This window comes from Cygnus atratus, chromosome 11, assembly GCF_013377495.2.
Source record: "Cygnus atratus isolate AKBS03 ecotype Queensland, Australia chromosome 11, CAtr_DNAZoo_HiC_assembly, whole genome shotgun sequence".
NCBI lineage: Eukaryota > Metazoa > Chordata > Aves > Anseriformes > Anatidae > Cygnus > Cygnus atratus.
Window position 1 is genome coordinate 690,670 of NC_066372.1, and position 14,471 is coordinate 705,140.

The window sequence follows — 14,471 nt, forward strand, 5'->3', positions numbered from 1 at the left end:
TGGCTCTGCCATTGAAGTAAGAATCCATGCTAAATTTTGCCTTTTGCACAAATTTCAACAGCTAGCTGTAAGGACTGGATTCACCTCTAAATTTGCCAAAGCGGTGAATGTTTGGAACCGTTTTCTTCTTAAGAGGTTCAGGCACTTAACAGTGGAACCCCTTAATAAACCTCAGCAGATCTTATTAGCTTGGGCTTAGCACAGTTCTCTGGCTTCTGGCTTAGAGGTGGCTTTCATCTGGCTGGCTTTGAATGTAGGCAGAGCTTAGCCTGGAAAATACTTTGTAAAACATACCAAGGTCTTACACAGTGCTGAATAATGTAATCATAACACACCCGCAGTGTTAATAACATAAATGAAAATTGTAAAATCAAATACAGGTTTGTACATGTTATGTTTGTAATTCCATATCTGGTATTTCATATTTTCTCACTAATAACTTCAAGCATCTGGTCTAGAGTGTAAGAATAGGTACAAATGTAAAAAGGTAGTGAAGGCTTTACCTTCTCTTTGAATGCTTCCAGCTCAGCATCTGTAATTTTCCACGGAGTCTCTCGCTTTAATTTCTCAGCAGTTGTTATATCTTTGCAGCTTTCATGGAGGCGATATGGTTCAATCATCTCTTCAAAGAATTTCCAACTGAAACAGGAATTACAAAGGATGTCTTGCTGCAGGATATGAACTTACTTATTTGTAGACACTGTGTATGGTAGACCCCACTGACTATAACTGTAGCTGAAAAACATGCAAAATCTTTAACTGTTCTGTGTGGCATTGTGCCCCAAGTTTTATCTATACCAGATCAATATGTCGAGGCTATTTGAGGATAACTCAAAGATTATTTGAGGATAATGAAAAACTGCATTTGGCCTGGTGTGGTTGCAGAGAATTTGTTGCATTTTCCTGGCTATAGCAAAAATACTGAAAGGAGTTGTGCTGTAACTCCAAACCGCAATATACTGGTTACTGACATTAATAACAAATATGGGTCTCCTCATAAATACCAAGCTTTTATTCATGTTGTTTTACCATTAACTTGAGCAATCACCTGACTGGTAGAAGTTTACTGTCACAGCTTTCATGAAATAAAAAAACAGGCTTTATGAATCGCCTGTAGCAAGGGGCTGAGGGAAATGCTGTGGATTTTTGCTGTATGGAGATTAGATTGGTGATAATTTCCCATCTTTTCCACAGTTTTTCTCTCTTAATTTCAGTTTGTTTCTTGAAGCTTGTGACTGTCATCATCTGGAGAAGCTTATCCTGCCATGCTTCCCTGCTTGTCCCTTTATTGGGTATTTCTATCATCCCACAGAGATCTCAAGGAGTTTGTGTTAATACAAGTGTGTTTTCCCCTTTATGCAGACAGGCCTAGAAATAAGTGAAATGGGAGCCTGGGCACGGGTTGGACTTTTCAATATGGCCAGGAGGTCAAGAGCTGGCTTAAAGGCAATGCAGCGTTGCCGTGGCTGAGTTGCCAGAGAGCTCGTCAACATCCTTAGTGTCTGTTTCAGTATGTAAAAAAGTGATAATCCTTTTCATTATTAGTGAAATAGTTGGGATACCAGCTGGGGGAGAGATGCAGTGATCTAGAAAGCGCCTGGCACAGTATTCACTTAACTCTGTTCAGATAGTGCTGTTGCAGCAAATGTATTTGAATTTTATGTTAACACCAGATCCAAATTCTTTTTGATAGTTTTTATTTCTGTAAAATCATTGCTTAGTACTGGGGAAAAATATTCTGCACAGTTCTTTATATAATTAAAACCATATTAACTTGAGGGATCAAGAGGGTACTAATAAGTGACTTCAGCAATTTGTAGGTATCTAGTAATAATATTTTTATGTTCTTCAATTTTACCTCCCAAGTCAAAATTTCCAGTGTGCTGTAGAAACACTGGTGAATCTAGTACTGTTTTTGCAAAGTTATGCGTGTAGGGAGAAACGGGGCCCAGAAGGATTAAGAGACTAACCTGAGGTTCACCTCAACTCAGTGGAAAGGCTCTGCGTGGTGAAGAGCAGCCCTTTGACTGTAAAGTCTCTGTGGGCTATTGAGTAAGGGATGGGATAGAAGGGAGCATAGCAAGATGAGAACGTTTTCAGAGGATCCTTAATACCAAGAGCAATATTGTGAATTGAATTAGGATTCAGTTGTTCCCTGAGGAAAGTACTATATACTTTTGTCTACATATAGCAGAAGAAATAGGGTATTTCTATAGAGAGATGTTTTAGACAGCAGGGACTCTTGAAGATTTTGGATGCCCTCCAATATGTGGAAAAGGAAATCCATTGCTAACATGAGTAAGCAGAGTTCCCCTTAGCAAAAGAGAGATGTGTTTACCCTTCACCTGGGCTTGTCTACAACAGGTTCTGAAATAAGTACCTCCTGTAACATGTATATGGAAGGTATCACTATATAAAGTGTCAATGCAAGCCTAGAAAAACAGGAGGAAACTGTTAAGGTCAGATTTTTATGTTTTAACTTGCTGTGGAGAGCAAAAAGTTTAATAGTGGCATGGAACTGAAAACAACTGGACCTAATAGAGTTGGAGGTGAAGCCTCCTGAGTGCTGTCTTACCAACTTCCTAACCCTTGCCTGAGAACATGAATTCCGTAGATAAGTTAATTTTTAAAAATATGCATTTGAGTACATTATATTTATTATACTTGAGTGATGGAGGTGTATTATAATATTGTACTTGTGGGCAAAGAAGTATGGTTGTGCTTGGCCAGAAAGATATTAAGTTTATGAATGCATGGTTAAACCCAGAAGAGTGAGTTGGCAGAGAGGGCAAGTTTACAAGAGAACTGTGGCTGACTGAATAATATGGTAAAGTGAAGTGTATTGCAAACTAAATAGATATGAAAATACATCATCAAATGCTTGTTAATTTTAGTGTCTCTTAATTACGGTGCCTAGTTAGGCTTTATTAAAACTATCATTGCAACATAAAGAAAAAGGCTGCCTTTTTTGACACTTTGGATTGTGATTGTTAAAAGGGTCTTCTTTTTCCTGCTGTAGGTTTTTAGCAAATGATTGCAATAAAGTGACAGTTATTCTTTGTGTCTTTGTGGGGCTTTTTTGTTTTGTTTTGTTTTTTGTTAAATGCTCAGCATAAAAGAAACAAGCTCGTGATAAAGGCCTGCTGCTAAGTAATGGATTTTGGTAATGTTTCTTACCTCTCTTTGTTGGGTTTCATATTGATATCACAAATGATATTAATGTCAGCGAATTTTATTCTGAATTTGCTTAGAAGTGAAGCCATCCTGAAAACAAAAGAGAACATTTTATCACTATATTTCTGAGTGCTTTGCATCAAAGAGCACTCATAAATGAGTTAAGATATCAAATGCACTTGTCTCGTTGTCTTTAACTGTATGACAAAGTACTTTAAATGCTTCAATATTTCAGTTTCCAATTACAGAACTGGATTGATGTGATTGCTGTAATATAATTCATTTAACTGGTGATCTATGAAAATAAAAAAAAATAAAAATTGGAAACAAGTAGTGGACAGAGGGGAAGGGTGTTTGTTTTGGAAAAATGCACGGAGTACATACAACACAGGTCGTGTATGTATTGGTGAAAATTTGGTCCAGAAGGTTGATGTGCAATACATAAACCATTTTTTCATGTATGAATTTGTATTGATCTACTCATGTTTTCTTTGCATATTTTCATAAAAGAAAATACAGTGCTCTTCTGCACCAGTTAGCAGGAGGAATAGTTTAAAGCTCTGTGTGTTCACGCTAAGATTACAGAGGGACAGTTAAGAAGTTAAGTCAGTTTTGTCTTTGGTTGAAGTCTGGTTGGGAACTTCATCTTTTTCTTTTTCTTTTTTTTCTTTTATTCCCCACCTCCCCCACCCCTTTTCTGGTATGCAAGCTTTGGAATTTGAAAAAGTCAGGAAGTTCCTAGGAGTAAACCATGATGGAAAACCATACTTGCTTATGACCTCAGAATATACTTGTGATTTTCCTATATAATAAGAACATACTGCTTACGTAAATCTTTTGAATGCCAAAAATAACCAAGTCTCAACTTCTGTGGAAAGGTTTTAATATTTGGGGAATTACACATTAGAAAAAGTCCAGATTAGTTTTCTTTCTGAACTGAGAAGTACAATGTGTGAAACTGTACTTGGACGTCATTGTATTAGATCTTCCTAGAGAACAGAGCCAGCCTGCCTCTGGTGCATCTGTCTGAGGTTTTTGAGTGTGATGGGTGGATTATGCTGCTGAGGACAGCTGATGTTTAGGTAGGAATGTGTACACGCATTCTTTTCTTGAAACTGAGTCATCAGCTATACTGACCGCCATGTTCACTCTGGCTTTTGTATCGCCAGTGGCGTGCACAGGTACTGAGCTACCTCTGTGTACATCTGTCATGTTTCCACGAATCTTGTTTGATGTCAAAACCTATTTCCACTCTTGGTGGAGCTCGGTGCCTTGTGTGCAAGGCCTGGACCAGGCATCCGCCGTGGGCCCAAACAGCTGAGCTCCAGCAAGCTCCTGACAGGGAGCAGAGCGCTCCCTCACAGGCCCCAATCAGCTGAAAGGCTGCTTTTAGCCAGTGGTATGAGCAGTTTACACAAACACTTGTGAACCTGTTCTACATCAGTGTCAGCTTCAGGGCAGTGCTTACTGCTGACAGTACCCCAGCGGTGGGGAGAGAGCCTCCTTCATAAAGTTTCCTTTGTGTGAAGGGAAAATCTCAGCAGTGTCCCTGTGGCAGCTGTCTTCGTGAGGCATGGCATTGTAATCCTAGTGGTGCCGGCTGGCTTCTAACTCCTGTTCTTGCATCTATCCTGACTGCTTTCCGATGGAGTTTTGAATGGATGTGTTGTTTCTAGCTCACTACATAGTGCTACTATTTTTTAAGAAGTAGCATCTGTTGCAAATTTCCATCCCAAATTGCCTGTTTCACCTGCTGATGAAATGGCAGTATTTCTAGTGTGTAAAGGGCCTCGGAAGGAAAGATCCTGTATACAGTGAGGCTGGTAATAGGTGTGTATTAGTGCCTTTCGTTTGCTTGAAGGCAAATGATTATGAAATCTAGACTTTTTTAAAAAAAAAAAAAAAAAGCTAAGTCAAATTAACTTGGTCTTAAAGTTGATTAACATGGTCTTTACCTTCCTTAACTTTTGCTATGGTTAATCACATTCAAATGGGCTGCCTATGGTATTTGCATATGAGGAGCTTCATGTGTAATTTCACATAGCGTTAACTAGACAATCTTATGTAAATCCCATAAAACTAATGGTATTCTCATTACAAAGTGCAGAGTGTCCTTCTCAGAGAAGGCAATATGAGCTGTTAACGGGAAAAATACCTGGATGTGAGTTTCCTTTGGTAATCACCATTTACACTGAGCCCTGAGTGCTATGCCATAAGCTCAACACCTTTCTATGAAGTACTTGTTTTAGTACTGCTGACAGTTTTTAAAACAAAAAGTTTTGCTGACTAATTCCAAGCTTTCTGCTGTATATGTATTATATTTATCACACTCTTTAAGCAGGGAGGCAAAATAGTTATATTTACACTAGTTTTTCTTCTTCAATCCTATTGGCTTTTCCTCCAGTGAAGATCCTTAATTTGCAATTTTTCCACTTCTTCCTGATAGTTAGAATGTAGGGAATTAGGATTGTTAGACCTGGAAGAAGATATAAAATTGCAGGAAAATCAAATTAGTGCATTGTGTGGGAGAACTGCCATGCTTAATATCGGCAATGTTGGACATACTTTTCTGTCTGTTTAAAATATTTTAAAATGAACTTAACTACGTAATCTTAAAACAGTTTTGTGCAAGTTCCCAAGTATGTTTTTGTTTGGTAACACAGAAATCTCTCCCTGCGGTTCTCACTTGAATTCCTTACCTCCATCATCGAACAGCCACCAAATGTCAATTGTACCTTTTCCTTGCTTCTTTTTAAATTGAGTGCTGGCTTCTAGCAGCTTCTGATTGAATTCACCCACATGCATTGACTGTATCGTGTTAATGGTGCTCTCTGAAATGAGAAAGAGAAAATGTGGAAAGATTTCTGACGAGTTGAGCAACGTGTAGCTGTAGGGAGCCAAATGGAGAAAAAGCTTCAGGATTTCCACCCCCCCCCCCCCTCCCCCCCCAGTCACTGTAGTTCTTTTTCAATTCCTTTGTACAAAATAAAGGATTAAAAAGATTAGTGAAATTGTGCCTATCCTTACTATAAGTTTGCTGTTTGCTTAGGAACAAACGGTATGTTGGAGTTTATCCATATAACATTCAGAAACAATGGATTATTTCCATAACCTGACATGTTTATATGATACCATCAGATGTTAAAGGCATTAAGCTGGTATCTTAAATCTGTGAACACTTCTATATTTGTTTAAACTTACTTATGTAAGCAAAACTGGTTGATATCCTTATAAGCAACAAGAACATATCTCCCAGAAACAGGTGATGGTATTTTGTTGCCTGAATCAAGATGAGGAACTAGAGAAATACCTGTTTGCTGTCACATGGATTTTCTTTCTTTCATTAGACTGTCTTGTTAAAAATTCAGCAAATGTGTAAATATTTGTTTGAAGTTCATTATTTTTGTTCTCTGGATCTTGTTAACTACCCTAGACTTCACCAGGGTCTTCAAAAGCAATTAGGAAATTTTGATAGATTTTAGAAGTAAATGGTTATTACTTTGTGTTTGCATTGTTTACAGGCTTATCTGCCTGTTGTAAAATACAGAACATCATAAAATGAACAATAAAGAAGGACAAAGAGCTAACTGGGCACAGCAAGAACACAAGTGAGGCTAAGACTGGAAGGCAAAAAACATAAGCATATATGGCAACTTCCCTATGCTTGAGAGGGGCATTGTTAATTGAAAATAAACTTTGCTTCTTGCTGTTTGCTTGACTGCCTTTAAAAGGTAAATCTTGTCTATGCGCTAATAGTATCTCTCATTCCATCTTTTGAAGCCTGTGGTTTTATTACTGCTTCTCTTTCAATGATTTAAAGAAGACAGTGTCAGAGCAGTATTATAAATGGAGCAGACAAGCTTCTTTGGAGATTTTACTCTGATCTGTCAGGTTCTGAAAATGCTTTGTTTTGTTTTCCTGTATTTCTAGAGTCTGGATGCAACTGTTCTCAAGCAGCTATTGGCTTTCCTTTACATTTCTAGCATCTATGCTGGAAGATGCAACAGCTCTGGGGAGTATGAAAGAGTAAGCAAAATGGAGACAGGAATTTTTATTAACATAATCTATATTATATTGAGATCCAAAGTGTATAATATGTATTTCTTTTATACCTTCCTGAACTAAATTGAAAAGGGTATTTGAAGCAGGGGGGTGCATTTTTGTGTTTTTTTTTTTTTTTTTTTATAAAAATATGTTTTACTGAAGCCTGCAAGTAAAGAATAATGTCATTTTGTGTTTTCTGTCTGTAGATCTTCTTGATACCTGTGGGAGTTGCATGCACAGCCAGATGTAATAAGCTCTGCAGGTGAAAATTCTGAAAATAGTTGTCCGCATACAAGTGTGGCTTCAGGTGGGTCATTATCATTACAGCCTGGCAGTTGCAATATGAGACCTTTTATTTTTTCTCTACTTCAGTGTCATTTTACTGTATCTGAAATGTAATTTTGATTTCATCACCTATACATTTATGTGTTAATTTAGTTATTTCACTGCATGCTGTATATGTACTTTCAATACTTGTACCACCTTCATTTGTGCCGTTTTACAAAATGATGCTTAGAATATAGAGCAGTAGTACTGTTTTTACCTGTTTTCCATCTGGATACTGGGTGCTTGTGTGTATGTGTGTATGTGAATGTTGAATAAAGCAAGATTGCTTCTTCCCTGAATATTACTTGTAATTGCTTTAGAGGAGGAAGAAAACACCTCTGTTTAAAAACTGAAAATGCCCTTTAAAAATAAGACTTGTTTTGTGTTCCTCAAACACTGATTACCACATGCTATTTTTTGATTTCCAAATAAGCTCTGAGTTGAGAAATCCACCTAGAAAATGAGGGGGGTGGGCAGGAAGTTGTGTTGTGCTAGGTGGGGTCTCCTGTGTCGTGAGGACACTGCTCTGCATTACAGTGTGGCCACCAAGGCCTGTATGCGCAGGGCAGGTCCTGTTCCAGGAGCCTCTGTGTGGCTCAGGAGCTTTGGCCTTACAGCTGAAGTCCAGCTTGCATATTGGTGAGAGTGTAATGAATTGAAGGGTCAGGAAGAAGTTCTCATTTCAGAACTTACCCTTTTTTGTTTCATGCTTTGAGATATTGAGCTTTCTGGCTTTTCTGAAGAATCCACAGATGCCACTTTTTTCTTCTTCAAATTCATTTTCTTTAATGGTAGCTTCCAGCGCCAACCTCTCCTGCTCCAGCTTCTCTAATTCCTCTGTATATGAGAAAAAGTAGGGGAACTGGTAACACATCATTTTCTATTTCAAATAAAAACACTTATTGAAATAACAGCGATGTTGTAATTGCCGTTGTGGTTCTTAGTACACAATGTAAAGCTGCTGGGAGAAAAAGTCTTTAAATACTTTCTCCTTGCAAACCAATAGGGAGGAGGAAGCTGAATTCACCTCTGGAAGCCGTAACTTAGGGTGCCCACGCCTATCACAGCAGTGAATTTTAAAGTGCTAGTTAATCATTCTCAGACTTCCTTTTCAAGATCAAATTCAGTATTACTGTATTTTATGGTTACATGAGATACTATGCGTTTATTTATGTTTGTGGGTTGTTTTCATACTTAAGAATTCAAAAACAGATCAGGAAAGCTGTTTTCTTAAAGTGAGAAAGCTGGTGTATTGAGTTCAAGCTCTCGGGCCTCTGCTCTGAGAGCAAGGCTACATCAATTTGGACTTGAGATTCTCAGAAATATGTAAGGATACTGAATATGTGATCAGTTTCTAAGCTGAAGTATTTCTGATGTTTTATTTTTTTTTCAACTTAGCAGAAAAATTCAGATTTAGCTAAACAATTCTGTAAATTCAATAATATAAAAGAACAATTCCACCTTAGCAATATTAGACTTCTGGTGAGGAAAAAGTACAATGTGTTATTGTGGTATATATTATGATGAGGCACTAATTTTATGGTGATACAAGCATTTACCTGCAGAAAGCTTTTTTTCAAAAGGAAGACTTCTGTTTATGTAGAGTGAGGTAAATTTATTTAGTAAATTGTGTTTGTTCTTTTAAAAACAAAACCTCACCAGTTGGACATCATAAGCACTTTTGGCACTCTCAATTGCCAATGTAAATGAATACAATTTCTTTTACTTTAGAATCCATGACAACCTTGTGCTTCTGGTTATTAGAGGTGATGATAACCACCAACATAATGGTTATTCACAAATAGAATTTCAGTTTCTCTCTTGAACAGACTTCCATAGCAAATAGAATAGAATACAGTCTTTTTTTTTTCATTTCGGAGACTGCATCTGCTTCAAAACATTTCTGCATATGAGAGGGGTTTTATTTTATTTGCTCTACTGTTTCTAATTCTTTCTCATTCCTAGTGTCTTAAAACTTGGTTTGTAAGAATGCAAAGTTGGTAGTTGCTGAAATTTCACTGGATGCCTGTATCTTCTGAGCAGTCATTTTCTGACTCTCAGTATGAAGAGGCAGGCAGTTCTACTTGAGGTATCCACAGGTTGGGGGAAACATAAATCTATTTTTAGTGTTTTCTTAAGTTCTTGTCATGTTGCACTGTAGCTCTCCATGCACATCAGACTACCAGAGATTCTCCTGGGTGAATACTCATCTACTGTTTTGTGTTTTTTTTGTTTGTTTGTTTTTTAAAAAGGAGTCTCTAGTGCCTTTTAATTCGTAGGTGATTTGCTTTTGGGGGCTGCCTCATCCCTAGAATCCATCCTCTTTAGTGGAGAAATATTTTTTGTTTTAATTAGCTGAGTTAAGGTACTTATGTCCTTTCTGGGTGTTCTTTCAGCAGTCCTGAGCACGGTCTGTCAGCGGGTCTCAGAGATGCTGTGGGGAGAAGCTGGAGGCAGATTTACAGCAGGCGGCAGCAAAGAGTCACCATTCTTCTTTTCCTGCCTACATCTACGTTCCTTGGCTACAGATTTTATCTAATTTGTATCACAAAAACTTTCCCTGGTGAGGTCTACATGGGGCACTGGGAGCAACTTCCGGGTTTAGATTGGATCTGTCTGCTCAAGTGAACAAGCTTACAGGAAATGGAAAAGTTATTGTACTGAAAACCTGGAGAATTGTTCTAATAGGGTGTTTATATGGAGCCATTCCCTCCCCTGGTTACATGAGGAACCAGTAGAACTCTGGTGTCCTAAAGAGGAAAGGGAAAACAAAGGCCACCAATAAATGTAGCTCTTGAAAGTCCTTTTGCAACTGCTGCTGCTAATCTAAGGAAGAATAAACAAAAAGGTGAAAAGGAGAATTGATATTTCCTGCAGTTTTGAGATTTTTGCGGCTTTCTGGGCCACAGCGTTCCACAGAGGTGATACTGAAAGCACAGCTTCCTGATTCCCATCAGCCCCAGAGATCTCAGGTAGGCAGACTGAGGAAGATGTCCTAAGAGCAGGAAGGAATCATGCTGGAGCAACTGGTTGCTGTGGCACAGCATGATTTTACTGCTTTAGCCTGTGCCTGTGCTACGAGTGCTTTGGGAGTTCAGTTCTCTCTTGTGCAGAACCCATTAGCATGTGAGGGTTGGCCTCCTGTAACTACCAGTGGACATCTGCTTCAGCAAGGATTTTGGGAAGGATTGAAACTGCAGAAGCAATGAGGAACTGTAGAAGTTACAGGTGTAGGAACTAATCTAGAAACCAGATGGTGATGCTAAGAGTATTGGTCAGAATCTTCCCTGTGCTGAGCATGTAACTATCATAGATGTGAAGTATAATTTGTCTACTGAGTCACCACATACCTTGAACCTGGAGGACTTGAGATATATCAAATCCTTGGCTAATTCTGATGATAATCATGCCAAGCTCAAAATCAAAGGCATCACTGAAAAAAAAAAAATATATATCATTTCATATCATGCATGTCAGTGAGGAAAGCTGCCTTGAGCTGATGAGTAAGTGTTAGTGCTCAGTGGATGTATTCCTGCTGTGTGCTGGGCTATTCTGGGTAAAATTGCAGGAGGTATTGCCCAAGAATCAAGTACAGTTCTATCAAATTTTTTCCTTCATTTGAGGGGAGGGAAGAAAAGTACCATTGGGTATGGAAACAGATAGGCTATTCCTAAAATAACAGGTGTTTCACACAACACTTTTTAGGAGTTAGGTTGCCATTAGCTATTTTTTTCTCCCTTCTCTGAGGAAATAACAAAGCTGGGGTGGGTTTTGTATTTCTTTGACTTGCAGCAGGTTTGCAGGTGAGTTTTGAGCAAGAATCTGAGAAGCCTGTTTCTAAATGACTGTTTCTGGCTAAATCCCAATCCACATAGCTGCTGAGCCTTAGGCACACAGAGATTTGAAGCAAGGCTTTTCCTCTGTCTCCTAGGCTTGAAAGAAGAATTCCATGATGTTCTCTTATTCCCTAAGTGTGTACATTAGGGTTGTTTTTCTCAGAGCTCCTGCCCACAAAAAAAAAAAAAAGAGAGAGAAAATATAGTTCTGCAAAAGCACTGCTGACAGCAGTGCTGCTTCTTTATGTAGCATTGTCAAGCCACATAACCTCCAACTGTGCCAGACGTTTTCTAAGCAGATCTTGCAAGGTGAGTGAAGCCATGGAGTGCTTTTTTATGAACAGAAAGTTCTGTTACAGAGCTAGCATGTGTGAACCCAGATCTCTAGGTTTATTCTTACATTTTTCTACATGTTAAGTTCTGTATAGAATCATTAAGGTTGTAAAAGACCTCCAAGATCATCTGGTCCAACCGTTGTATGGAAATGCCATATTAATCTAGACTAGAGGGAGTGAAAAAGGTGATGCTGAGCTGTGACTTACTGTATAACACCCACATAGTTCTCAACTTGCGAGGCAGCAGCATTTCTCCAGTCCTTCTTAAATCCAATCACCAAGGTATTTGGTTTCATTCTACCCAAGCCTGACGCCTATCAATATTAAAACACTGCTTGAGAATACACACACACATGCTCTTACTGTAAATGAGAAGTAATGGTGAAAGATAACTGAAGTAATAATGTTCTGGATACGCTTATGACTAGATTGTATTTCATGAATGTCCTTCATGCTCCTACCCATGCAAAAAGATTAGCTCTAAATCATTCCAACTATAAATGATTTTTAGATGACAGAAATGTAGTTTTTCTAAATGTGCTAAAGCATTCGTTTGCATTTCTTCTGACATGCTCTCATTAAAATGGTTCAATAACTTGTAATCAAGAGAGAGTTCAAGCGCTGTTTGTATGCTCATTCTAAGATAATAACATAAAGCTTTTATCAGATTTGGAATACCCAATAGATTAACTGGGTCTGAAGTCTTTTTAAACACCTCAGATATGTAGAGAAGGCATATCCTCTTAAGAATATTTTTTTGCCTTGAGCTTAGAAACTGTTGCTGTTCTATTCTGTTTCTGCTGTGTTCATTCCAAAAGGTTATTTATCCAGAAGCAGCTAAGCATGCTCTGTAGATAAAATTACAGTTATAAACAGGAAGAACAAATGGATTGTCAATATATTACTTTGCCTCCAAACTGGACCTGGATGCTAAAACCTGAAAAAGTAAGGGCTATCAGTTCTAGTTTCAGCTAACGTAATTCTTATAGAAATCTGAATACTCGGTGTATTGGGAACCTTCAGGAGGAGATCCACAAATACATCAAGTTACTACGTTTGCCAATTTGTACTGAAAGCAAAAAGAAAGTACAAAAAACTGTTGAAATCTTGGTATGTTTTTGTTGTTGTTTCTTTCTTTGTTGTTATTGTTTTTTTTGTGTTTTTTTGGTTGGTTTTGGGGTAACACTGTTACATTTGCATTGTTTACATTCAAATGAATAAGTGCTTGGCAAGCCAATACATTTGTCCTTAGGTTATTACAGTGATTATATGGTTATTCTTGTATGCTGGGAGTTATTTGTGGTTTAGGTAGTAATGGAAAGGAAGAGATCTTTAGACTATGATTGTTCTCAAAATCATTAGAAGGATCTCCTTCTGAGACGATGCTTAAACCAAAGGTGAAGTATCCATGTCAAGTTTTGATAGAACAAATTTTTTCTGCATTTTGTCTCAGTACTTTTGTGTTTAAATACATTTGAGAGACAGAGAAATGGAAAACATATAAAAAGTGCCTCTGTTGTTATGGCCATTTAAAAATGGACTTTTGGAAAAAGTCTGCTGTATTCTTAGGGTAATAGAAAAATATTGCCCACTTTTTTAGATGGCCTTCTCTGTTTGCAAAAAATGTATGTTTATTACACTTTGTTTTCAATAAATGCAAAAAAATTCTTAGATACTTATTATGCTGCATAATACCAAGCAATAGAATTGATTTGAAGTGTATCAAGTGTCAGCTGCACAGACATTCATGTGTTGCCCTGTAGAGGCCTTTTTTTTTTTTTTTTTTTTTAAGGAAGTATCTTGTTCATTTAGGAAAGAATCAGCCTGCCTTGTCTCCTAATCCTATAGCCCAGAACTAGATCTGTTTATGAAATATAAATACATGTACCCCCAGAATGCCCTCTCTATTTATAACATTTTCCATACATACACAGGACTTCTTAACAAGTAAACAGAAATGCTTTCCGTAAAGGGATGCTTTGATGTAGCACTCTTCTATGTGTTCTGTAAACAAAAAGCTTACTTGAAGGAGACTTTTGACTCCATCTCTGAAGCTGTCAGCTGCCACTGCCGCATAAAAGGCTTTTCTTTTGTTCTTTGTAAGCCAGGCCTGCTTTTTTGCCATGCCACTGTTCATCTCCTTAACACACAGCTTGCGTGGTCCCTGCATGATACAATAAAATATTATTAAGAAGGCTTTGTATTGTACATCACAGAGTGATTTTGAAGGAGTTACCTAGTCTGCTGTGGGAGCAAATGGAGAGAGTCAGAAAAATACATTTCCCAAAAGAGTCCGCAGAGATTCAACCCTTTGAAAAGAACTAGGCTGCTAACATAATTCACATTCTGCTCAAGAAGGCTGAGGCTGTTAATGCTACTTAAATATAGTGATTCTGACAGAAAGGATGACTACTCTGGGCTGTAGCATCTTAGAAAAATATCTAAGGTATGATGAAACATCTCAGAGTGAATAAACTCCTTTCCTGACTTGATTACATAAATAAGGCTGAGCAGATCTAAATACACCGTGTTAAACTACTATCTACTAATAAGAAGAGAAGGATGTTGCCATACAATTAAACATGTCACTGCCTTTGTTACCAGGTCCTTCCTGTGGTCATCTGGTAATTTAATGAGGCAAAATCCGTGTCTATATCCAAGTCATAAGACCTAGTACATTCTCAGCAGAGAAAGGCTTGGCAGTCAGTCCCCAGAAAGATTTGGCCCAGGGGAGACATCAAGGCTGCAAGCAGGG

The 14,471-nt window shown here is 38.0% G+C and overlaps 1 protein-coding gene and 1 long non-coding RNA gene across 2 annotated transcripts in view; one reads left to right on the forward strand and one right to left on the reverse strand.

Moving 5' to 3' along the window:
* Nucleotides 1-14,471, forward strand: part of LOC118251666 (uncharacterized) — a 53,122-nt gene that overhangs the window by 7,638 nt on the left and 31,013 nt on the right. The window contains exons 4-5 of the long non-coding RNA XR_004779900.1: nucleotides 7,105-7,200; nucleotides 7,425-7,525. This is a non-coding gene — a long non-coding RNA (uncharacterized LOC118251666). The remainder of the gene's footprint in view (nucleotides 1-7,104; nucleotides 7,201-7,424; nucleotides 7,526-14,471) is intronic.
* Nucleotides 1-14,471, reverse strand: part of SLC12A1 (solute carrier family 12 member 1) — a 49,655-nt gene that overhangs the window by 3,839 nt on the left and 31,345 nt on the right. Inside the window, exons 17-24 of the mRNA XM_035554035.2 lie at nucleotides 13,740-13,880; nucleotides 11,924-12,030; nucleotides 10,896-10,978; nucleotides 8,239-8,382; nucleotides 5,874-6,005; nucleotides 5,539-5,650; nucleotides 3,178-3,264; nucleotides 504-639 (exon numbers count right to left, since the gene is read on the reverse strand). Coding sequence (XP_035409928.1) covers nucleotides 504-639; nucleotides 3,178-3,264; nucleotides 5,539-5,650; nucleotides 5,874-6,005; nucleotides 8,239-8,382; nucleotides 10,896-10,978; nucleotides 11,924-12,030; nucleotides 13,740-13,880 — 942 coding nt within the window. The remainder of the gene's footprint in view (nucleotides 1-503; nucleotides 640-3,177; nucleotides 3,265-5,538; nucleotides 5,651-5,873; nucleotides 6,006-8,238; nucleotides 8,383-10,895; nucleotides 10,979-11,923; nucleotides 12,031-13,739; nucleotides 13,881-14,471) is intronic.